Source organism: Scyliorhinus canicula, chromosome 1 (genome assembly GCF_902713615.1).
Source record: "Scyliorhinus canicula chromosome 1, sScyCan1.1, whole genome shotgun sequence".
NCBI classification, from domain to species: Eukaryota; Metazoa; Chordata; class Chondrichthyes; order Carcharhiniformes; family Scyliorhinidae; genus Scyliorhinus; species Scyliorhinus canicula.
This window is the reverse complement of record NC_052146.1, coordinates 25,215,825-25,240,211: the sequence shown is the minus strand read 5'-3', so window position 1 is coordinate 25,240,211 and position 24,387 is coordinate 25,215,825. Positions and strand designations below refer to the sequence as shown.

At 52.0% G+C, this 24,387-nt stretch overlaps 1 protein-coding gene across 2 annotated transcripts in view; it reads right to left on the bottom strand.

The window, feature by feature from the left end:
- Positions 1-1,462: 1,462 nt before the first annotated feature.
- Positions 1,463-24,387, bottom strand: part of smtnb (smoothelin b) — a 563,126-nt gene continuing 540,201 nt past the window's right edge. For both annotated transcript variants that reach the window (XM_038774843.1, XM_038774931.1), the window contains one exon: positions 1,463-1,838. Coding sequence is in view for 1 of the 2 variants with exons in the window: in XM_038774931.1 (XP_038630859.1) it covers positions 1,712-1,838 (127 nt within the window). In the remaining variant the exon portion in view is untranslated. The remainder of the gene's footprint in view (positions 1,839-24,387) is intronic.

Here is a 24,387-nt window from a genome sequence, read left to right as displayed (position 1 = left end):
CCTTTTGGGAAGATCACGCCCCTGGTCAGAACACACTCAGACACTGACTGTGCATACCCAGTGCGTTGCATTTTTATTTCCATTTTGAAATATTTGCAGTTCTTCATCTTTTGAAAATAATGGGCGCAATTCAGCAGACTTCAAATAAGTCTGCTCTCGGGCCCGTTTAACCGGGTGTTTCTCGGTGGCTCAGCACCAATAAACACCCTGCTATTTAACAGCCAGTTTTGTTTTGGCCTCGGGATGTTTTTCCCCACGGAAGCCGCACTTGGAGTCATTTCCTGCTGGCAAGCTGATCTTGCCAGGAGTAAAGGCCGCTCTCAGGTTGAGCACCATCTTGGTTGGCTGCCCCAATCCTCCCCACCACCCACCCTTTCAGGGGCCCCCACACCCAACCTAGGGGAGGCTCTGGAAATCCCCCCTCATCCAATTGGTCATGCGCCCCCCCCCCCCCCCCCCCCCCCCCCCCCGCTCGGGCCAGAATCCTGGCAGTGCCAACCTGGATTCTGGGCACTGCCAGCCTTGCACCCTGGCAGTGCCACCTGGGCACTATCAAGGTGCACTGCTATGGTGCCCTGGGTGGCACTGCCATAGTGCCAGGCTGACAGTGTTAAGGCTCCCAGGTGGCAGAGGGAGTACCAGGGTACCACCCTGCTCCGTCGTTGACCACCCGGGGTCTCCAATGGCCTGCGAGACCCTCCGAGGTGTCGTCACACCTGCTCCATGTTTGTGTAGACCAGTACGAAGCAGCTTCCCCGATATCACCCCCACCCCGATATCACCCCCTCCCCAATATCACCCCCTCTCCGATATCAGCCCCACCCCGATGTGTCGGAGCCACAGCCGGTGAGTCCTGGGAGCCGGGTGATGGCTCATTTAAATATGCAGATCTGTCAATGTGAATTCCCATTGAAGCCACCCCACGCCACCAGAAAACCGAAGGATGGGGGTGAGCTGCCAGCGGGACCAGAGAATCCCACTACTTGCAAACGGTCGCAAAATTCTGGCCCATATTTTTTTTATAATTAAATGATGCACATATTTCCTTTGGTCTCACCAATGCACAATCTGTTTTCAGTGGATGTGAACCATGAAAAATATAACCTGAAAATAAATTCTAATTGTACAATATAGAAATATTCCCAACAACAGATGTACCAGATTATGTGGCATGCTATCCGAATCTGAGCCAGAAGAGGGAGAGTGAGAGAGAGAGGCAGCGAACGAGAGAGAGAGAAGGGGGAAGAGAGAGAAAAAATACTGGTGTGCTGCATAATTCCAAACCAAAATCTACAATCATTAGATTTGCTTGATTATGCCCAAGTTTTCTTTCCTTTATTTAAAAAATGTGTTGTGTGGCGTGGTGACCTTAATTCAGTGCTGTAATATGCCTACCTCTTTACAGATATGTATGTGAATAATTGTATCATATAAAAGGCTCTCAATATACTAATAGGGTGAGTTTTTTTTACTGATTTGGAAATAGGGATAGTCATATACAATGGTTCTATAATATACACAAAGTAGACAATTCATTACCCTGACATCTCCATCCTGCCTTGATGCACAAAAAGAAATAAACTTCCAGTGCACAATAGGAGCACACGGTGACCAAAGTATGTGTGTTTTCTGACAACTGTCTCAAAACATAAACATGCTGTGGATTGATTTTTGTTTAAAAGACATTGTGGCTTCCATCTCCCTGATCTGGTTACTCGTACCTTCGCAGATGATTATACAGGGACTGTACGTATGTGAAGACACACTTGGGATCAGGTCTTTTGCCCATTATCATCATATCTTCCACCTCAATCAGGGGGTCACAGGAAGCTATCTGTCTGCAATGAGAAAATATAGATAAAGCAGATTACTTCAAAATAATGCTTTAAACTTTAAAACGGCGTGAAAGTAATACTTAAAAAATAAATTGCTTTACTCTGTGCCTCACGCTATTTTTCATCCATTGGGCCTTTACCAATGTCAGAATGGCAGCTTATTAAATGGAGAGCAAAAATGCTCTCTAGGGGAATCCCCTCGTTCACTCTGCTATTCCTAAGTATAGAGGATGAAAGAAAGACATACGGCTGCATTTTCCACACAATCCGACACAATGGTGATCCGCCGTTGGCCGGCGGTAGGATCTTCTGTTCTCACCGTTGCCAACAGGCTACCCTGTTGAATGTAGCCCTCACCGCTGGGAAACTTGCAGCACGGTGTGCCTTTGGGGGACCAGAAGATCTAGCCGGCTTGAGTGGCCGGAAAGTTCTAGCCATTGGTTGGAATTTTCCAGCCTCGCTGTGGCCTGTTTCCTGCAGTAAAGGCAACTCACCACCGGCCGTCGGGACAATTTTATGGTCCTGCCAAAGCATTGGAAGTTTGCACGGCTCACCAGTCCCACTGGGGAACCCATGGCAGGGGTCAACCTTGACAGGACTGAAGTTCCCGCCGATGTGAAAGGCTGGTGGGAATCATTGGAGCAAGGCAAAATATATTTTAAAATCCCAGTTTACTAAGTTGATACCAGGGTAATGCTTTAGTTAGGCGCAGAATAGGTACTGACAACTGACTCAAATTAGGAGCTCAAAATGCTGAATAAATAATGGCTGAATTCTCTGCTTTCTGCCACCGGCAGCAGGAATTGCGGTAGGATGAAGAATAGTGCGCAATGGAAAAATCGAGATTTGCGCCTGCTGCCAATTCCGTCGCCATGATCTGGTCCCCATTGGTGGCGATATCAAAGTTTGCACCCGTGCTGGTGGACCATTATTACGATCCTGGACCAGACCCCCTAGTGGCGAGGATACTCTTCAGAAACCCCAGTATTTCGCTCCAAGGGTGATTTCACACAAAATAAAGATATGGTATGTCAAGACAAAGGTTATTGCGAGCGCAGTATTAAAATATCTGTAATATCACACCAGAAAATAATATAATTACCCCTTAAACAATGTTAATAAATACAGTGAATACAGTAACCCTTAACTGCTATCTTTATTCCCACTCAAACAAAACAAAATGGTTACCATTTAATGGCCACGCTGCGCCAAAAAACAGCTGGCTATGGCGCAGCATGGCTGATAGAAGCCAGGACACTCTGCTCCTGGGATCCACCCTGTTTGCAATGCCTCGCAAGATCTAACGCAATCTCGCGTGATATTGCGATGTAAATCGCACCCATTGTGGGCAGGATCACCTTTTAGCAAATCTGCATATTAAAGCGAGACAGCTTGTCCCACTTTATAATGTGCAGATTCCAAAGTTACCTGAGGCGTGGGGTCAATCTCCCTCACCTCGGAGACCTCGGGAAAGTAACGTTCAATACTGGTCTTCAGAAACGGAGACCAGGCGGAATAGAACTTGTTGGGGTCTCTCAGGGGATGTGAAGCCCCTAGGTGCGTGCCCTTTGGGCAGGATGCTTGGTACCCTGGTACTGCCAAGGTGTCCAGGTGGCACTGCCATCTGGCAGGGGCACTGCCAGGGTTCCAGGATTACACTGCCAAGGTGCCAAGCTGGCATTTTATGTGCAGGTATGATCGGGCGGGGTGCCCTGTGTGGGTATTGAGGGATGCAAGGGGGGACGGTTACCCTTCCTTAGTGCATTGGGCTTGAGGGGGGGAGGTATCGGGAGTCACTTTGGGGGCCTCAGAGATCGGGACGCCATTTTAAAATGGCGAACGGAGGTCCTCAGTGTACAAATGGCGAGCGGAGCTACTCAGTGTACAAAATGGGACAATGTGCGACCTCGGCAGCACGTTCCCCGTTAAGACAGCTTATCAAATGCAAGTCGCGTCTTATAGCCTTGCGGTTCTTGCCATTGCGACGCATGGAAGCAAACGGCTAAACACTCTTGCTATGGGACTTTGTTCCCATTTAGTTAAATCGCGGCCAAAATTTCGGCTCTCAATCCACTGTTAAATACAGTTATCCCTCAGGAACATCTGCTTTACAGAGGTGTTCTTTGTGAGGGAGAAATGCTGCTTTAAAGAAAAGATTTAGATCCAGTCAGAACTATGCAGAAACATTAGCTGTATAACTTCAGAAGCTGTTTCAGCTGGTTTCAGCTCACTTTCAAAATACTCTCTTCTGAACTGCTTGGAAAGCACCTGCTAATCTAGCCACAGATATATCTTCTAATTTAACTGAGATGCTTGACTTCTACTCACATTTTCAACTTACACACAACTAACGCTGCTTTTCTGCAAAATGCCTGGTAATTTGGCTCCACTCAGTAATACATAATCTTACCAAGCTAAAATTTAATTAACTCCACAGGAAAGTCCCTTAATCCAAACAACAGGCGCGATCCACCGGCTGTGTTGTGTCTTCGTTTGAGCGCGGTGCGGCCAGTGAATGTCAGGAGAGCCGTATTGCGGATTTCACAGAAGTCTTCATGTCTTGCGGGATTCACCCAAGTCCAGCGGGATGTAGGAGTCAGAATCCCGCCCAGAAGGGGTGGGACCAAACGGCGCGCATGAAAGCCGGTTTTAAAACGACTTCGGCAAGCTAACCTGGGATCCACCGGCCTCCCTAGTGAGGCTGCAGCCAGGTGATGTTCAGTACTGGTCCACACAAATATGGACCAGAATTAACGGCACCCAGGGGGTCTCCCGGACTATCAGAGAACCCTGGGTGATCAGGGTCAGTGAAGGGTGGCCCCCTGACCCTTCCACATGGACACCTTGGAACTGCTCAGCTGGCACTTTGGCACTCCCACACTGGCACTGTCAAGGTGCCTGGGTGCCAACTGTCTAGCTGACTTGAGCTCTGCCAAGATGGCAGTGCAAGGGTGCCCAAGTGCCAAGGTGGCACTGCCAGGGGTCAGGGCCCGAAGTGTGTTACGCCCATGAAAGGAGGGGTGGGGAAGTGTGGGGGACCCATAAGATCACTTGGAGATCAGAGCACCATTTCAAAATTCGACTCTATCTCTGCGTTCAGCTCACCAATGCTAAAAAAACTTCTAAAATCGCGATTGTTCAGCCAAGCTGCGCCGGAAAAGCAGTTCGCCACAGTGCAGCTTGGCCGGTGGAAGCTGGGAGACCCCGTTCCAGGGATGTACCCGGTTCCCAAGCCTCGCGAGATTCAACGCAAACTCGTGAGATGTTGCAAGGGAATCCCGCCCACAATGGGTGGGATCAGGTTTTGGCAAATATCTATAATGGAGGGAAGCAGTAAGCATTGCTCGAAATGTGTAGATTTCCAAGGTACTTGAGGCTTTGGGATTCAATCCCTTCGCCATGGGGGCCTCGGGTGAGCTCCGTTTAGCACTGACGGACCCACACAGGGCACCCCCGCCCGATCGGACCTGCACATAAAATGCCCGCTTGGCACCTTGGCAGTGTAATCCTGGAATCCTGGCAGTGCCCACAAACGGGGATCAGACAGCATTCGTGGGGGTCTCCAAGGGGATCGGAGACCCCTGGCTGCATGCCTTTTGGGCAGGGTAGTGCCTTGACACTGCTGGTGCCACCTGGGTGCTGGCTGGGCACTGACAAGGTGCCCAGGTGGCACTGCCAGGATGCCAGTCTGGCACTCTCAGGCTATCATTTTTTGCCAATTGGGCTATGGTTGCCTGGTGGCAGTGTTGGGTGGGGATTTATTTGTGGGCTTCAGAGATCGGGACGCCTTTTAAAAATGGCATTCCGATCTCTCGCTACAACGGGGAGTTCCAGCGAGCGGTGGTCCCCATTGTAAAACATGGGGCCATGTGCGGCCTCTGCCGCCCGTTCCCCATTTAGGCTCCTTATTCAAAGCGAGTCGCGTTGAATAGCCATGTGTTTCTTTGCACTGCGAGTGCTGGGGAACACGCGGCTAAACGCGCTCGCTCAGGGAATTTGTTCCCTTTTGGGAAGATCGCCCCCTAAGTGTGGGCTAAACCGGTGAGAAACTCCCCAGCGTCCAAAATAGTGACTAAGTGTCATTAAATAGTGTTGGGGAACTCGCTGAAAAACCCGTTACAAATAAACTTAGAAATTATTCCGGAGTATCGTGCCCAATATTCCATTAGCCCAAGCTTTCTATGATGCTTTATTAGCACTCCTTGCTCCCAAACCTAGTTGTTTTTTCAAACTAGGATTTCTTGTAAAAATATGCCTGCAGCAGTCACACACTAATTCAGGTTTAAAAAAATGGTGTTCTGATCTCCGAGGTTCCGAAAACAATCTCCGACCTCTCTATCCAGCCCAAACGCACTATGGGAGGGTCCCCACGCTTCCCCACCACCCCAACATCCATGGCGACATCCCCGGTCCTCTCACACATTGCCAAGGTGCCAAGCTGGCATTTTGTTGCGTGTGCACGATCAGGCCGGCATTGTCCGCTGTGGGTGTTGGGGGTGCGGGATGGGGACCCTCCCATAGTGCGTTTAGACTGGAGCGAGGGAGAGGTTGGATATTTTTTTGCGTGCCTCGGAGATCGGGATGCCATTTTAAAATCTATCGCTACAATAAGGATTTCTGGAGAGTGGAACGGGCTGCTCATTCCCCGTTCAAACCCCTTATTCAACGCGAGTTGCTTTGAATGTGCATCTTGGCACTGTAAGTGCTGAGAAACATGCGACTAAACGCGTTTGCTAGGGTACTTTGTTCCTTTTTGGGTGAATTGCGTCCAATATATCTGAAATTCCTATATTCATCAAACCATGCAACACAATCATTTTCATGGATTTGAATATTAGCGGGTTAGACACTTCATGCTCCACTCCTCTGCAATGCTCTGTTCCTTTTAGGTGGAAGTCAAGCAGGCGTGAATTGATTCGAGTATTTACAAGCGGGGCCTGGGCACCACGGTTACTGAGGAGGCACGGGGAGGAGGCTAAAAAAAACTCTCAAATTGTCAGGCTTGCTGGGGAGTGGCTGCCTGAGCCGGGAGGAGTAACGGGGAATGACTTGGCGCCAAGTATGTAGACTCCGGGTGTCCCACTCGCGATCGGGGTGGCCTGGCTCAGACCATCTTGTATGTGGAATTAAGAGCTTCTTACAGGCTCCTGGCTGCTCACACTGCTGACTGCTCATTGTGTCCTGCAAATGTTTGGATGGTGATGTGGGAGCCCACCCAGGCTGTCTCTCTGGATACCTTCATACCCCAGCGATATCAGCAAGGGGATTGGCGTGGCCATGCTAAATCAGTGGCCTACTAGGTGTTGGATCTCCTCAGAAGTGCTGTCCCACTGCAGAGGAAGCAAGGGCTGGCAGAGCTCAGCATCAACAAAGGACACCTGCACCGTGGCCATTTGAACCCTCCCTGGTATTCTGTCCCTCTCACTAGTGACCCCTACCCCTCAGGTTCATGAGTTTTCTCCTTCTGGTGGGGCTGGTAGCACTGACTGCCTCAGCCGCTACCTCCCTGATGCTGTTCGGGGGACGGAACTTGAGTCTGTGGCCCACCCTGCGGAAGAGGGTGTCCCTCCTCTCCTCGTGGGCACCGAGCAGTGGGTCCACCTCGGACACCCGAAATCGGCTGGAAATTACTTCCAACTTTTACCGGCAGAGTGTTGGGTCATTTGCATGTCCTGAATCGCAGAACGAAGAGCGCACCCAACGGAAATACGAATTGCACTTTATTCTGTCCCGGCGATGCCGGAATCGTGAATTGCAATCGAGCAGAGAATTAAGCGTCAGCTGAAAATAGAGGTCGGCGTTGGGCGCCAATGGAATGCTGTGCTCTCGTGCCTCGATAGCAGCGTGAATGCGTTCCATGCTGTGTGCCGGCATGGGAATGCATATTGTACAGTTACAGCCATTAGCACATCATTAACAGGCCCTAACCGGTTTTCTCCGGCCTCTCACGATGCACTCACGATCCAAGCGGAAGTGACGATGGCGTAGTTCATTTGTGATATTTGAAATTGGGAAACAGGCGCCATTTCCGATGAGGGAGAGCGAGGAGGTAAGCCAAGTTACCAAAGGCACAACGGCGGGCTGCCAGTTGTGCCGTGGGCCGGGGGTATCTGCCAGGGCCGGGGAGTGTGGCGGGAAACAACCAGGAGATGGGCCGTGGTGACCAGGCTGTTCGGGCATGGACCGCAATTGCCGCGGCCTGCAAGACAGCCATCTTGCTGCGCGCCCCAATGACAGCCCACTGTGTCCCGTAGATGCGCAGAGTGCTACAGGCCATATGGGCCGTGGAGCACGCCACGACCAGCAGATGCATGTACCATGGACATCGGCACCCTCCCTGACATGCTGCCCCTCGCAGGACAGACGTAATGCAATGCAAGCCAGGGCCACTGTGCACCCGTAGGACCTGGTTGGGCACAGGAGTACTCACCATGCTAAGATGTATGCTTTTACACCCTGCAGCAAATGGAGTTTGGTATTGAGCCAGGAGTGGTTGGCATCTGCCTGACCACCTCAGCTCTAGCAGATGCACTGAGGCTGTGTGAGTAGGAGCTGCTCGGGGAGGGCCTTGCAGAACAGGAGCCTGCCCCATGGAAGCAGGAGCCAGCCGATGATGATGGAGAGCTAACTATCCAGTAGGCCGAGGAAGAGGTGGGATGGAGGTGCCGCATCAGGCCTCGTGTATGACGACAGTGCCTGTCGTATGAGGACCTGCAGGACCGAACATCCCATCGCCGACTGAGGCGGAGTAGAGACCATGAGCCATCTGTGCCATATCTTGGTGCATCTGGAACCATGGCGATATGGGGGAGGACATCTGCTCCCAGTGGTCGTCAAGGTGACGGTCACCCTGAACTTCTTTGCGACTGCGGACCTCCCAGAACTCCATGCACAGGTGTATCCGCGCCATTATGGAGCCCTTGCATACCCAGGCAGCACAGTATATCTACCTGTATATGGATTGAGCCAACCAGGTTGTCCGGTTAACAGGGTTCACCGCCATTGCCGAGTTCCACCAGGCCAGGGGGTGATTGATGGGACGAGTGTCTCTGTACGAGCACTGCCGCATGAGGGGGTGCCCTTCATGAACCGTAACGGAATTCCTTCCCTCAATGTGAAGTTGGTGTGTGACCAACAGCTGCAGACCATGTATCTCTGCAGCAGATAACCGGGCAGTGTGCACAACGCCTTCATCCTAATACACTCGGCAGTGCCCGACACATTTGAGGCGCTCCCCCAGGGAGGGGTTGGCACCTGGGTTATCCGCTGTAGTCGTGGCCGATGACGGCTATCCAGAGGCCACTGACCAAAGCGGAGAACTGATCCAACGATGCCCATGTTGCGACCAGGAACATAATCAAGTGCTCAAGATGTGGTTTAGGGACTTCCGGTTGCGGCTATGCGGAGCTAAGCCGCGCGTTCGGCAGCTCCCGCTACTTAAGGACTTTTGGGCCGATTTGAGGGCCCCAAACGGCGCTGTTTCAACGAATCCCGGTGGGGGAAGGTGTCTAGAGGAGCATTCCCCATAATTTATGGTGCTCACCCGGAGTGGGGCAAAGGAAAAAGCTGCAGCAGCTCCCCAAGAAAAGCGGGGGAAGAAGGACAAAATGGCGGCCGGCAGAACACCCGAGGACTGGTGGAAGTGGGCGCAGGAGCAGCAGGCCTCTCTTCTGCGCTGTTTTGCGGAGCTGAAGGCTGAGCTGCTGGACTTCCTGAATGCGACTACCAACAAGCTGCTTGGGACCCAGGCGGCCCAGGAGGCGTCCATTCGGGAGTTGCAGCAGCAGGCCGCTGAGAGGGAGGAGGAGGCCGTGGTCCTCGAGGGGAAAGTGGAGTTGCACGAGGCACTTCATAAAAAGGGGCAGGACCGCTTGGAGGAGCTGGACGTTCGCACGAGGCGAAAGAATTTGAGGATCCTGGGCCTGGCGGAGGGGCTGGCGAAGTCGGATCTCCCGTCGTATGTGACCACGATGTTGAGCTCGTTGATGGGGGCGGGGCCCTTCCATTTGCCCCTGGAGCTTGAGGGAGCTCACAGAGTGCTGGCCAGGAGGCCTAAGGCAAATGAGCCCCCGAGGGCGGTGCTGGTGCGGTTCCACCGATTCAGCGACCGGGAGTGTGTGCTGCGCTGGGCCAAGAAAGAGAGGAGCAGCAAGTGGGAGAATTCGGTAGTGAGAATCTACCAGAACTGGAGTGCGGAGGTGGCTAAGCGGCGGGCCGGGTTCAACCGGACGAATACGGTGCTGCATGCCAAGCAGGTCAGATTTGGAATGCTGCAGCCTGCGCGCCTGTGGGTGACATACAAGGACCGGCACCACTACTTCGAGTCCCCGGAGGAGGCATGGGCCTTTGTACAGGCGGAGAAGCTGGACTCGAACTAGGGTCTGGGGACACACTATGGCCGTTGCTGTTTTCGCTGTTGCTGTTCTTCACCTTTGACATGTGTGTTTTTTATGCTGGTTTTCATTTTGCTCTGTTTCCGGGTGGGTCTGTCTGTTGGGTATGGGTGTGGGGTATGTGGGGAACGTTGGGGGTTTGTGTTTTATATGTTCTCTTCTGTACGGGGCTGGGGGTTGGGGTGAAACTTTATTTTGGGGAGCTGCGTCAGAAGGGTGGGGTGTGGCAGTGTGAAAGCGCGGGCTTTCCTCTGGTTTCACGTGCTGCGGGGCAGGGGGGGCGGACCTGGCGTGGCCTCTACTGGTTTTCTTTCCCGCGCTGAAGCGGTGCCAAGGAGGTGTGGCAAGAGGGGGATGATCCCATGCCGGGAGGGGATGGGTTTTGGCGGGAGCTGCCGGGGTCAGCAGAAGTCAGCTGGCTCACGGAAGTACCATGGAGGGTGCGTCGCGGCTAGGAGGGGTCCTAGCCTGGGTTAGAACATAGAACAGTACAGCACAGAACAGGCCCTTCGGCCCTCGATGTTGTGCCGAGCAATGATCACCCTACTCAAACCCACGTATCCATCCTATACCCGTAACCCAACAACCCCCCCAACCGTACTTTTTAGGACACTACGGGCAATTTAGCATGGCCAATCCACCTAACCCGCACATCTTTGGACTGTGGGAGGAAACCGGAGGACCCGGAGGAAACCCACGCACACACGGGGAGGACGTGCAGACTCCGCACAGACAGTGACCCAGCCGGGAATCGAACCTGGGACCCTGGAGCTGTGAAGCATTTATGCTAACCACAATGCTACCATGCTGCCCCGTTGCTGCTGGAATGGCCAGGAAGGAGCTGGTGTGAGCCGGGGGGGGGGGGGGGGGGGGGGGGGGTAGAGGCGTTATCGCCATGGGGAACGGGTTGGGTGGGGCGAGCTGGCCTGGGGCGAGCTGTCGATACGTTATGGCTAGCCGGCGGGGGAGGGGGGCAGGTTGCCCTCTGATCCGGCTGATTACCTGGAACGTGAGGGGGCTGAATGGGCCGGTTAAGAGAACTAGGGTATTTTCTCATCTGAAGGGGCTGAAGGCGGACGTGGCTATGCTCCAGGAGACCCACTTGAAGGTGGCGGACCAGGTTCGTCTGAGGAAGGGGTGGGTGGGGCAGGTCTTTCACTCAGGATTGGATGCGAAGAACCGGGGGGTGGCGATTCTGGTGGGGAAGAGGGTGGCGTTCGAGGCGGCTGAGGTGGTGTCGGACAAGGAGGGCAGATATATTATGGTGAAGGGTAGGCTGCAGGGAGAGAAGGTGGTGCTGGTTAATGTATATGCCCCGAATTGGGATGATGCTGGCTTCATGAGGCGCTTGTTGGGCCGCATTCCGGACCTGGAGGCAGGGGGCCTGATCATGGGGGGAGACTTTAACACAGTGCTGGATCCCCCACTGGACCGGTCCAGTTCAAGGACGGGTAGGAGACCGGCGGCGGCCAAAGTGCTGAAGGGATTCATGGACCAGATGGGAGGGGTGGATCCCTGGAGGTTTGGGAGACCGAGAGCGCGGGAGTATTCCTTTTTCTCTCATGTCCATAGGGTTTATTCCCGAATAGATTTTTTCGTCCTGAGCAGGGGATTGATCCCGAGGGTGCAGGATGCCGAGTATTCGGCCATAGCGATTTCAGACCATGCTCCGCACTGGGTTGATCTGGAGATGGGGGAGGTGCGGGACCAGCGCCCGCTCTGGCGCCTGGATGTGAGGATGCTGGCTGATGAGGTGTGTAGGAGGGTCCGGGGAAGTATTGAGGGGTATCTTGATACCAATGGCACGGGGGAGGTCCGGGTGGGGATGGTCTAGGAGGCTCTGAAAACAGTGATCCGGGGGGAGCTGATCTCCATCCAGGGCCAAAGGGAAAGGAGGGAGAGGAAGGAGAGGGAGAGACTGGTGGGGGAGCTCCTGGATGTGGACAGGAGATACGCGGAGGCACCGGAGGAGGAGTTGCTGGGGGAACGGCGTAGTTTGCAGGCCAAATTTGACTTGTTGACCACCAGAAAGGCGGAGACACAGTGAAGGAGGGCGCAGGGCGCGGTATATGAGTATGGTTAGAAGGCGAGCAGGATGTTGGCGCATCAGCTCCGTAGGCGAGATGCGGCTAGGGAAATTGGTGGAGTGACGGATAAGGGTGGGAATGTAGTGCAGAAGGGGACAGAAGTAAATGGGGTCTTTAGGGACTTCTACGAGGAACTGTACCGGTCGGAACCTCCGATGGGGAGAGGGGGGATGGAGAGCTTCATGAACAAGCTATGTTTCCCAAGGGTTCAAGAGGAGCTGGTAGAGGGGCTGGGGGCACCGATAGAGTTGGAGGAGCTAGTCAGGGAGATTGGACAAATGCAGTCAGGTAAGGCCCCGGGGCCGGACGGGTTCCCGGTGGAATTTTATAAAAAGTATGCGGATCTGGTTGGCCCCCTGGAGATGGAGGGGTCTGGTGCGGGGGAGGGAAAGGCGGGGGGAGAGGGGGGGGGGGGGGGGGGGAAGAGAGACAGACGATGACTATGTTTGGTTATTTAATTTTAATTTATTTTTAAGTTCTCTTGTTGCTCATTGGGGTTGGAGGGGTGGGGAGGATGTGATACATGCGTTGATACGGTTTGGGGGGGGGGTTACAGTTGTTATGGGTTATTTTGTTGCATTTCATTGTTTGTTGTTATATTTTATATTTTCTGTAAAAAATTCCAATAAAAATTATTTTTAAAAAAGATGTGGTTTAGGTGCCTGCACCACTCTGGAGGGGTCTTCCAGTAGAGCCCATGAAAGGTCTCCGACATCGTGGTGGCCTACTGCATACTCCACAACATCACGCAGCAGAGTAGTGACGTGCTGGATGAGGTTGAACGCCAGATCTTGTCCGGGAGGAGGATGCTGAAGAGGGACAGGATGGGCAGGACATGGGGCCTGGGCAGCCACAGGAGGCCATGCAATTTTTGGGCCAGGGCCGTTACGCACCAACTAAGGGGCCTGACCATCGGCAGCTCGAAATCCCGTCCTACCCCCCACACCACGCTGCCCTCCCGCCCCCTTGCACCCCCTCCTTGCTTCCCACTTGCTTCACTGCAGGGTGCTGGCCATACGTTGACTGTATCAGTGGGTCTGATCCATGGGATGGAGGATGATGATGACCTGCTCTAGTTTTCTGCAACGTTTGACGAAGTCTGACTCCTGCCCTCTGGGACTGTGCCATGCCACTGAGGGACAGACCCAGGTCACACTGTGACTGGCTCAGATCAGCCAGTGTCAGACCAATGCCCTCGATGTATGCGGCCATGTCCCGTTGTAACTGAGCCAAGCTCTGGAGCGCCGCTGCAATGTATATTATTATTAGGTTGCTCTGATACTTGGCTGCCTGTGACATGGACGCCCTGTCCTGTCCCTCGGTCACCGCCTTCACAGAGTGCCCCAGGCCTTGAACATCTTGACCCATGGCCGATACCTTCGCACCCAAGGCCTCCACCGTTGACGCCACTCATGCGGTGTAGTTTTCATGATTGGCACCGTCTCATGCCCCTGTAGGTGGTTAAGACTCCTTCAACTGCACCTGCAGGCGCTGGATGGTTGCTGACACCCCCTCCTGAAGTCCCCAGCTCTGCGCCTGCATCTCTAACATTGATGGGACCGCCCTTTCCAGAAGTCCGAGACCTGTCTGGACGGCAGTTAGTCCCAGGATATGCCAACACCCATATATCGCCATGGCTGGGTGCCCGGCACACACAGGCCACCCCAATTTTCCATATGGTGAGTTCCTGATCTCTGATCTCAAAAGAGAAATGGGAAGAAAATAATCTATGTATTGTAAAACAGTATGCCTAACATACTTTTCCAGTCTGTCATACATGTATCACACTCAACTTTCTGATACAAATAAAACCATAAAGAAGCAAATTATCCACCCAGAGGCACAAAATATTAGAACCAGAAAGTCAGTTGTCCTTTCATTGATATCTGTTTGAATTTTCTGGCATTTATTTAACAGCAACTTCATAATAAGCTCCTTGTGAATCTTGTGGTAATTTAACTGCAGTCTAAAAGGGAAACTTTTAAAGGACTTCTGGTGGCGGCAATGTGGTGCGCAGTCACACATGCGGTGGCTTCCACCAGGGTGCTTTGTTTTTGGCCTTTTTTGCCTGGTTTATGGCTGATTATTTGGAGGAAATTGGTGTAGTATGATGGAATAAGATCCTCTCGTCTAGCCTCAGCAGGATGGAACAATGCGGAGGCTTCTGCTGTGCCATTGGTCCTTCAGTGGGATGACTGAGATGTTAGTTAGCTTCTTGACCAATGAATTTAAGAGGCAGTGCAGGAGGTCACTGAGGATCTGGAGAAGGCAATGGAGAGAGCTTTGGCCCCAAATCAGATGGACTGGCAGATAGAGGTATAAGGAGCGACGTTACAGAAGATGGAGGTGGCACTCTCTGATCATAGTGATCAGATTGTCTCCCTGAAGGCAGAGATGACGTTGTTGGCTGAGGAGCGTAGAGCAGGCATTGTCAAAGTCGAGGACGCAACCCGCGGGTGGGTCGCAGGCGGATGTCAGAAAGATCGCGGAGCCGTCCGTCGTGGAGATCCCAATCGCGCAAATCCGCGCGCAGCAGCCGGCTTTTAACTATGCTGTCGGCGAGCAGCCTTCAAAATGGCCATGAACCCAGCCTTAGCTTCGTTCAGAAGAACTGAGCACTTTCGAACCGGACAGAAGCCGGCTTTTAACTATGTTGGCTGGGATCGGCCTTTTTACCAAATAAAAAAAAATGCGGCTGCACTGCACATGTGTGCCCGATCATTGTGCGCATGCGAAAACTATGCGTATGCGCAGTGCGGCCAGCCAGCATAGTTAAAAGCTGGCTGCTGCTCGTTCTGTCCGGTTCGGAAGTGCTCGGTTTCCGAGGGATAAGGAGTTCTCCTTTTTTCCCCCCATGTCCATCGGGACCAGCCTGTCCACCCCTTGAAAGACTGACTTTGACAAAAAGACTAGCAGATGCTGGAACAGAAACAGAATTCATGGCAAAATATTAATTTTTAATGCTTGCACTTGACCTGCCAACGACAAAGGGAGCCTCTCCCATCTCACCAAGTCCTCCTTCACCCTCCCCACCAAGCTCGTGAAATTTAACTCACAAAGTCATGCCCAGCCCTGTGCCACCTGCACCCCCAAATACCTAAAGTGAGTCGTTGCTACCCATAATGGCAGCCCTTCCACAAAATATGCACTGTTCCCCAAATGTAATTTATACCCCAAAACCACCCCAAATTTCCTGAGCAGCCCATTACGTCCCTCACCTATGAGCCCGGGTCTGAAATGTACAAATAGTGGATCGTCCACATACAGAGACACCCTATGCTTCACGCTCCCCCCCACCCCCCTCCTCACTATCCCCCTCCGTAAGTTTGAACCCCTCAGCGCAATAGCCAAGGACTCAATTATCAATGCGAACAGACGGGGAGACATGGGGCATCTCTGCCTCGTTCCCCAAAATAGAGGGAAGTACCTTGAATTCATATCATTCGTCCACATAAATGCTGTTGGGTCCTTGTAGAACAATCTCATCCATGCCACAAGCTTGGACCTAATCCCAAACTTCTTCAGTACCGCAAACAAATAACTCCACTCCACTCTGTCAAACGCCTTCTCCGCATCTAATGCCACCAGCACTTCGAACTCCCTCCCCTCTGCCGGAGAAAGCACCACACTCAGCAGCCGCCGCACATTTGATCACAACTGTCTGCCCCTGACGAATCCCATCTGATACTCCCTCATCATCTTAAGAGTGCACTCCTCCAGCCTCAGTGCCACCACCTTTGCTACTATCTTAGCATCACGTTCAGTAGAGAAATGGGCCTATACAACCCACACTCCACCGGATCCTTCTCCTTTTTAAGCAACAACAAAATGGACGCCTGCCTCATTGTCTCTGGCAAACTCCCTTTACCATCGCATCCTCAAACATTTCCACCATCAGCGGCACCAATGTATCCTTGAACTTCTTACAAAACTCCACTGGGAACCGATGTGCTCCCAGTGCCTTGCCCAACTGCATCTTCCCTATTGCTGCCTGCAGTTCCTCACCCCCAATGGTTCTTTCAACCTGGCCGTCTCCTCCTCTCCCACCTCCTGACACTTCAGTCGCTCCAGAAATTCCTTCATCTTCAATTCATCCTCCGGAGGCTCCGACTTATACAAGCACCTAAAAACGTTCTCAAACACCTTGTTCACTTGCTCCGGTGCCACCACCAACCCACCTGTTCCATCCCAAATCTACACAATCTCCCTCGCTGTTGCCTGCCAACGGAGCTGGCCTGCCAGCAATCGACTGGCCTTCTCACCATACTCATAAAAAACCCCTCATGCTTGCCTCAACTGCCGCACCACCCTCGCCGTGGATGGAGATCAAACTTCGCTGCAACTCCTTCCTCCTCACCAAAAGACCCTGCTCCGGATCCTCCGCATATCTTCCATCTACCTCCAAAATCTCCCTATTAGCTGCTACCGCTCCTCCCGTGCCTCCCTATCCACCTTCGCTTTGAATCAGATAACTCCTCACTACCACCTTCAATGCCTCCCTATTTCGGTTAAACTGCACATCACCTTCCCCGTATTAATGCAAACATTCGGTCAGCTAGGCTTCATGCCGGCCTCTGGACCGAACACTTCTCCAAGACCACCTCCACTCAGGGCGGAGCATAGTTCTATATCATGATCTGCCTTCTTCCCCCCAACTAGCAGCGCCATCCCTACCATGAAAGCATCGATCCTAGAGAACATCTTATGTACTGGTGAAAAGAACGAATACTCCCAATCCTGCGGAGGCAGAAACCCTCACAGATCCACTCCTCCCATCTCCTTCATGAACCTGGCCAATATCGCCTCGCACTGCCTCCCGCTGAAGGGACCAGCGAGCACAGCCGGGATCTGTCCATCTTCGGGTCCAACACCATATTACAATCCACCCCCAATATCAACTGGTGAGTATCAAGTGTCTAGTATGGCCGCTAATATCTTCCTCACAAACCCAGTGTCATCCCAATTTGAGGCATACATGCTAACCATCACCACTGGCCTCTCTTCCAATGCCCCAGTCACTATTGTGTACCTGCCACCCTCGTCAACCACCATCTTCTCCATTTGGAACCTCACCCCGTTCACCCACCAGTATCGCCAACCCCCGGGTCCTACTGTCGAAGCCCAAATGAAACACCTGGCTCACCCACCTCTTCCTCAGCCTTATCTGGTCCTTTACCCTCAGATGGGTCTCCTGTAACAGCGCCTCGTCCGCTTTCAGGCCCTTTAAATGTGCGAAAACTCGCACTCCCTTCACCGGTTCCCCCCCCCCCCCATCGTACATTCAATGTCACCACTCTGACTGGATTGGGGGAGGGGTCTCTACCCATCCTCGCCTTTCTTGCCCGTCATGACCATCCCCCCAGACCCCGCCTAGCAGATGAGACCTAGCCCTCGCTCTGGTCATCATCTTGCCCCCCCCCCACTTCCCAGCAACCTCTCCACCACTTCCTCTTGAAAACACCTCACCCCAGATCATCCCCCATCCCCCCCACCATTCACACCTCCTCACATGTGAAAACAGACAATCATAGCTCTCAGTGGTTCGTTTGTCCTCAGTTTTGGTTGGAGCAACTGGAGGGCCCTGTCCAATTCATACTGGGAACCCACCCACTCCTTAAGCGAGGTCATCATCTCCGTTCAATGCCTTTCAAAATGCTTAGAAAACTCTCAAATTCTCCAGCCATCACCTCCACCTTGATGGGCATGGACTTAACCAATGGGCTCTTTCCCCTCATCTTTCCTCCCACTGCACTCCTTCACCAAACTCGGCGGCGGAGTTTTGCTAGCTCCGTTTCCTCTGTATTCTTCTTTCTGGTTTTTGACATTCTATAAATGCCCCCAGATCTTCCCACGACTTCTCACAAAAGAATTTCCCCCAAAACCGGGTGTAAAGGGCCTAAAAAAGACTACTCTGGCAGGAGCCACCAAACATGTGACCTCCACCTACATGCCGCAGCCGGATGTCCTCCCAACATACATTCAGAGGCTGGCAAGAACAAAGTCCACCACTGGACCGTGGCTGATGCAATCAGGGAAATCATACAATCTTCCTTAAACAGCCAGGTGTAAACCTTAAATGCATGGCCATAGACATATTGGCGGAAGTTGTAAACTCCGAGAACGACAGCAAGGCCCTCCTTCTCGATCTGTATGTAGTTGCACTCTGAGTCGGCGAGTGTGCGGGATGCCAGGGCGATCGGCTGTCCGATCTGTCGTGCATTCGATGTGTGAGGACGGTCCCCACGCCATAAGGAGAAGCGACGCCTGTGAGGGGAAGTAGTGTGACAGGGTCGAAATGTGAGAGCAGCTTCTTGGAGGACAACCATGGTTTCACCTCCTGGAATGCCTTTTAGTGTGGGGGATCCCATTCTCACTAGAACCCCTTTTTCAACAGTTGGTGGAGTGGGCTGAGCAAAGGTTTGGGGATGAATTTCTCATAATAATTGATGAGCCCTAAAAAAAGTGTAGCTCTGTTTGACCGTGTGGGATGGGTGCCAGCCAGATGGCCTGTACCTTGTCTTCCACTGGGTGTAGGCCGTGCGGTCCACCCGATACCCCAAATAAGTGACTTTGCGGGTGGTGAAAACACATTTCTCCCTCCGGAGGCAAATGTTGGCCTGCTCAAACCATCAGAGGACTTCAACCAGGTTGTCCAGGTGTTCCCTGTCCAAGGCCCCAGTAATGAGAAAGTAATTCAGGTACACAGCAACCCTGGGCAGACCACTCAAGTTCTCCGTAATGCAGTGGGATATTGCACAGGCCGAGGAAACCCCGATTGGCAAACATGTGTACTCGTACAGCCCCCTGTGGGTATTGATGGTGGCGAACCGCTAGTCCAACTTCCAAATGCTGCAGCCAGTCGCAGCCCAATAAAGTGGGGCCTCCACCGTGGACCACTATCAAGGGCAAGCATGTCGACTGGTCTCGATACATCATGGGTACTTGGTTGGTGCCTTCAAGGGTCAGAGGCTCTCCCATACACGTAACAAACTGGCATCCGTGTCATGGAGGGCCAGGGCCTGAAGCCGCCTCTCCGGGTCGAGCTTCATTTCAGGCTGATGACTGAGGCCGCCTCTCCGGGTCGAGCTTCATTTCAGGCTGATGACTGAGACTGCCACACCGGTTTGAGCTCCATTTCAGGCTGATGACTGAGACCGCCACACCGGTTTGAGCTCCATTTCAGGCTGATGACTGAGACCGCCACACCGGTTCGAGCTCCATTTCAGGCTGATGACTGAGACCGCCACACCGGTTCGAGCTCCATTTCAGGCTGATGACTGAGACCGCCACACCGGTTTGAGCTCCATTTCAGGCTGATGATTGAGACCGCCACACCGGTTTGAGCTCCATTTCAGGCTGATGACTGAGACCGCCACACCGGTTCGAGCTCCATTTCAGGCTGATGACTGAGACCGCCACACCGGTTTGAGCTCCATTTCAGGCTGATGACTGAGACCGCCACACCGGTTCGAGCTCCATTTCAGGCTGATGACTGAGACCGCTCCATTTCTAGGGGGTGCCCGTTGACTTGCAACGCTATCCTGACGGGTGCGACTCTGGGAGGCATCATGCATTGAAGCTGCTGGTAGGCATCATTGTCGTCTTTGAAGTACTATGCCTGGCCTCACGTGGGGCGGTAATGTCTGGGAGGCTAATGGGGAACGGCGTGTGTAGAGGCTCACCTGGGGTCCCGGGGCCAGACCTGTTATCTGCAGCCGCCATCTTGTATTCCGTCATGGGGAGTCATACTGGTCGACTCCACGGGCTCCATGGTGATGTTCCTTCAGCGGGCCCCACTGTGGGGGGGTCACGTCCTTCGGGTCTGGTCCTGGCTAGTCGTAGGTCGCACCAAGGCCGAGGTTCAGGACTGCCATGCCCTGGATCTCTTGGACCCCGAGCTCCATGCAACCCCAGGAGATGGCGATGTCAATCACCCGCTGGAGGATCAAGTGGGTTTCTGTCAGTAACTTTCATTGGGTGTCAATATCGTGGAGCCCACAAATGAAACGTTCTTGCAGAGTCTGGTCAACATGGGCCCAACCTTGCAAGTGGCAGCAAGTGTCCTTAAGCATACCAAGAAGTTGCCACTGGACTTTTCATGGGCCTGCAAGGCAGTGTGGAAATGAAACCTGCAGACTATAATCGAGTGTTTCGGGTTCAAATGCGCCTCAATTAAAGTCACTAACTCATCAAAAGACTTGGGAGTCTGGCCTCTCCAGATGAGTGAGGCTCTTTATCAATGCGTAGGGCGGCCCACCGACTGCAGTCAGTAATATCACAGTTTGCCACTCATCCCCAACTGTGGCATTCAAGCAACGTGGCACTGTGGCTAGCACGCCTCAACACGGCATTGAGGACCCGAGTTTGATCCCGACCCCAGGTCACTGTCCGTGTGGAGTTTACACATTCTCCCCCTGTCTGCATGGGTCTCACCCCCACAACCTAAAGATGTGCAGGGTAGGTGGATTAGCAAAGTTAAAATTGCCCCTTAATTGGGAAATTGGGGAGAAAAAAAATTGGGTACTTTAAATTTAAAAAAAACTATGGCATTCAAACAACAAAAAAATTGTACTCTCTCAATGCACTGGGTCCAGTCATCGCTACTCACGCCGAATTGTTCACATTTCCCGATATGCAGCATCTCTATGGCTGGAGGAGAGGCCTCCTAGGGCCTAGTCGAAGTGGTTCGGTGGTGGGGAATGCGATGCCTGTGGCTGGAGGATAGGTGTGAGCGGTATTCTCGGGGAGCAACGAATCACACGCACATGTCTTGGTCTTGCATCAGGGATTTTGAGCGTTCAGTTGAAAGTGTGTCCATTGGTGGATATTTGAGAGTATCGGACTCGTTGGTGCTTCAGCCGGGGATGAGGGAGATGTCCTAGCCTTCGCCTCACTAATAACCTCCTGGTAAACCCTTGTAATGAACCTCTTAGGGCGAACTTAATCTTCTCTAGCCTAAGAAACCCTGCCATGTCACTGACCCACAGCCCCGACTTTGGAGGCTTTGAGTCCCTCCATCTCGGCAAAACCGTCTCCGAACAACCAGGGAGGCAAAGGCCAAAACGTTGGGTTCCTGGATCTTCTGACACTCCAAATATTACCACCTCGGGACTCGGAGTCACCCTCCCTTCCAGGACTGCTGACATGACTTCTAAGAATCCCAGCCAAAATTCCCTCAGCTTCGGACAAGCCCAAAACATATGTTCATGATTCGCCAGACTTCCCCCGCACCGCCCATATCTGTCCTCCACCTCCTCAAAAAACCTACTCATCTTGGCCAGTCATATAAGCCCTGTGGACCACCTTGAACTGGATCAGGCTAAGCCTGGCACACGACGAGGATGCGTTGACTCTCCTCAGGGCCTTCTCCCATAGCCCGACTTCCAACTCCCCTCCCAAATCTTCCTCCCACTTCCTCTTCACCTCCCCGATTGGGACCCCTGAGGTGCCTTGCTTAACTGGAATTCGTTACTCAAGTGGCACGGTAGCACTCAAGCGGCACAGAGCACAGTGGGTAGCACTGTTACTTCATAGCGCCAGGGTCCCAGGTTCGATTCCTGCTTGGGTCACTGTCTGTGTGGCATCCGCAAGTTCTCCCTGTGTCTGCGGGGGGTTCCTCCGGGTGTTCCGTTTCCCCCCACAAGTCCCAAAAGCCATGCTGTTAGGTGAATTGGACATTCTGAATTCTCCCTCTGTGTACCCAAACAGGTGGTGGAATGTGATGACCAGGGGATTTTCAGAGTAACTTAATTTCAGTGTTAATGTAAGCCTACTTGTGACACTAATTAAATTATTAGTTGGAGCAGTTGGAGGAGATTTGAGGGGCTCAGGAAATCTCAATCAACCCTTATACAAATCTTCAATGCTACACTCAGACCAAATCTGCCAATTTTTGCTAAGTACAGGTTGATACCTTTTATTCAAAACTTTGAAATCAGCACTTTGTGATGGGCTGTTCATAGCACTGTGTCCCGTTCCTGTGGGCGAACACACACACGTGGTGTGTATCCTTCCAATTGACAGCACGAGTTTGCTGAACCTAAAGAGTTGAACCCAGTATCTGATTCCCTGTTGGGAGGAAAGCTGTGTACCCCCCATCAGACACAGCACCGACCGGCGACTCTCAGCAGCATCTGAGGGTCATAGCAGCTTGGCATTCCAAAATTTGAAAAATTCCAGAATGCAAGACACTCTCGGCCCTGAGCATTTTGAATAAGGGATACTCAGGGGTAACTACAGCTGCTGCCTGTCTGTCTGTCCTAACAAACATTTCCAGAACAGATTCCTGTTCTTGGTTATATGCTGAATGTCACTTTAACTCCCTTTGACTGGGCAGCACGGTAGCATTGTGGATAGCACAATCGCTTCACAGCTCTAGGGTCCCAGGTTCAATTCCGGCTTGGGTCAATGTCTGTGCGGAGTCTGCACATCCTCCCCGTGTGTGCGTGGGTTTCCTCCGGGTGCTCCGGTTTCCTCCCACAGTCCAAAGATGTGCAGGTTAGGTGGATTGGCCATGGTAAATTGCCCTTAGTGTCCAAAATTGCCCTTAGTGTTGGGTGGGGTTACTGGGTTATGGGGGTAGGGTGGAGGTGTTGGCCTTGGGTAGGGTGCTCATTCCAAGAGCCGGTGCAGACTCGATGGGCTGAATGGCCTCCTTCTGCACTGTTAATCCTATGAAATCTATGAAATCAACCTGTATCTGACTTGAGTTTTGGGGTGAAGGTCACATGGGTATAGAATGAAATTTGAGTTAAGAAGTTCAGTTTGGAGAATAAGTAATTACATTCATTGTACTTTTAATATCTTGAACATAGTTGACTATTTAAGATAAAGTGTAGTTAGCAGTATTCACGTTCTTCAATTATTTTGTAAAATTTGTTTTCGTTTAGCCGCAAATAGTGTGGATTTTTGTATTTCCAAACCGCAAAATAAGTTACTGGTCTCTATGAGACCATAACAGTATTTCTATAAAGGAGTCTAATTTCCAGTGCACATGTAACAAATGGGTACAGATGTAAACGTAAAAAAAAAGTTAATTAGTTCCTCCTAGTGTCCTGCCTTTCCCTGAACGCAGAAGCTGTGGAGCTGCCAATACTTAGAAAATTCCTCCCGCCTCCAGCTGGTCTTAGCGCATGCATATTTAGAACAAATTACCATAGGGAGTATCCAAGCACTGGTTTGCATGGACATGCCAAGTTAAATGAAGCTTCATCTCAGCAGCTAAGCATTATAATCATGTTCTAAATGCTAGAATTCCCATAAACATCACAAGAGGATCAACTTCTTCTTCAGTTCTCTGCAGCGCCTACTGCAACAATCCTCCGACTCCAACAATTTTACAGGGATGTTGTAGTCCAGGGCTAATAATAGCAATGGTAGCAGCTCCAATTTTCTTTGCATCACATGACTGACCAAGAATTTCTCCTGCTCTTATTGCTTTCCATTGACCTATGTTGTAAGGATTTTTAAGTTGATACTCAACTTGATTGGTCGCTTAATGAATGCGTATTCTTTGGCCATCAGGTCCAAGAGTGGGCTTGAACCTGGAGCTTTTGGCTCAGAGGCAAAGACAGTATCCACTGTGTCACCAAGATCTCCAAGAGGACCAACTAATGTATACATTTTCTTCACTCATAATTATGTTAATTGTGTTGGCATACGGTTGCATGTTCAGGGCAAGAGGGATGGGATAGTCCCAGAAATTGACAACAGTTTCAATCACAATGTGATGTTGTCTTTTTTGGCTTTCCCTGGGCGGTACTGAAGGTGAGCAGGGAATCTCCTTGGAACTGTCAGTTAAGTATATCAATAATAATATTATTATCATATTATTTACAGTGTAGAAGGAGGCCATTCAGCCCACCAAGTCTGCACTGGTCCTTGGAAAGAGCACCCTACTTAATCCGAAGATCCACCCTATCTTCATAACCCAGTAGCCCCACCTGACCTTTTGCAGATGGTTACTATCGTGGGCAAGCTGGCCCGAGTAGGAACTGGCAGGCTGGGTGTCCCAATGGGGACTGTGATTGCAGATAGTTACTGCCATGGGCAAGCCGGCTGAGCAGGGACTGG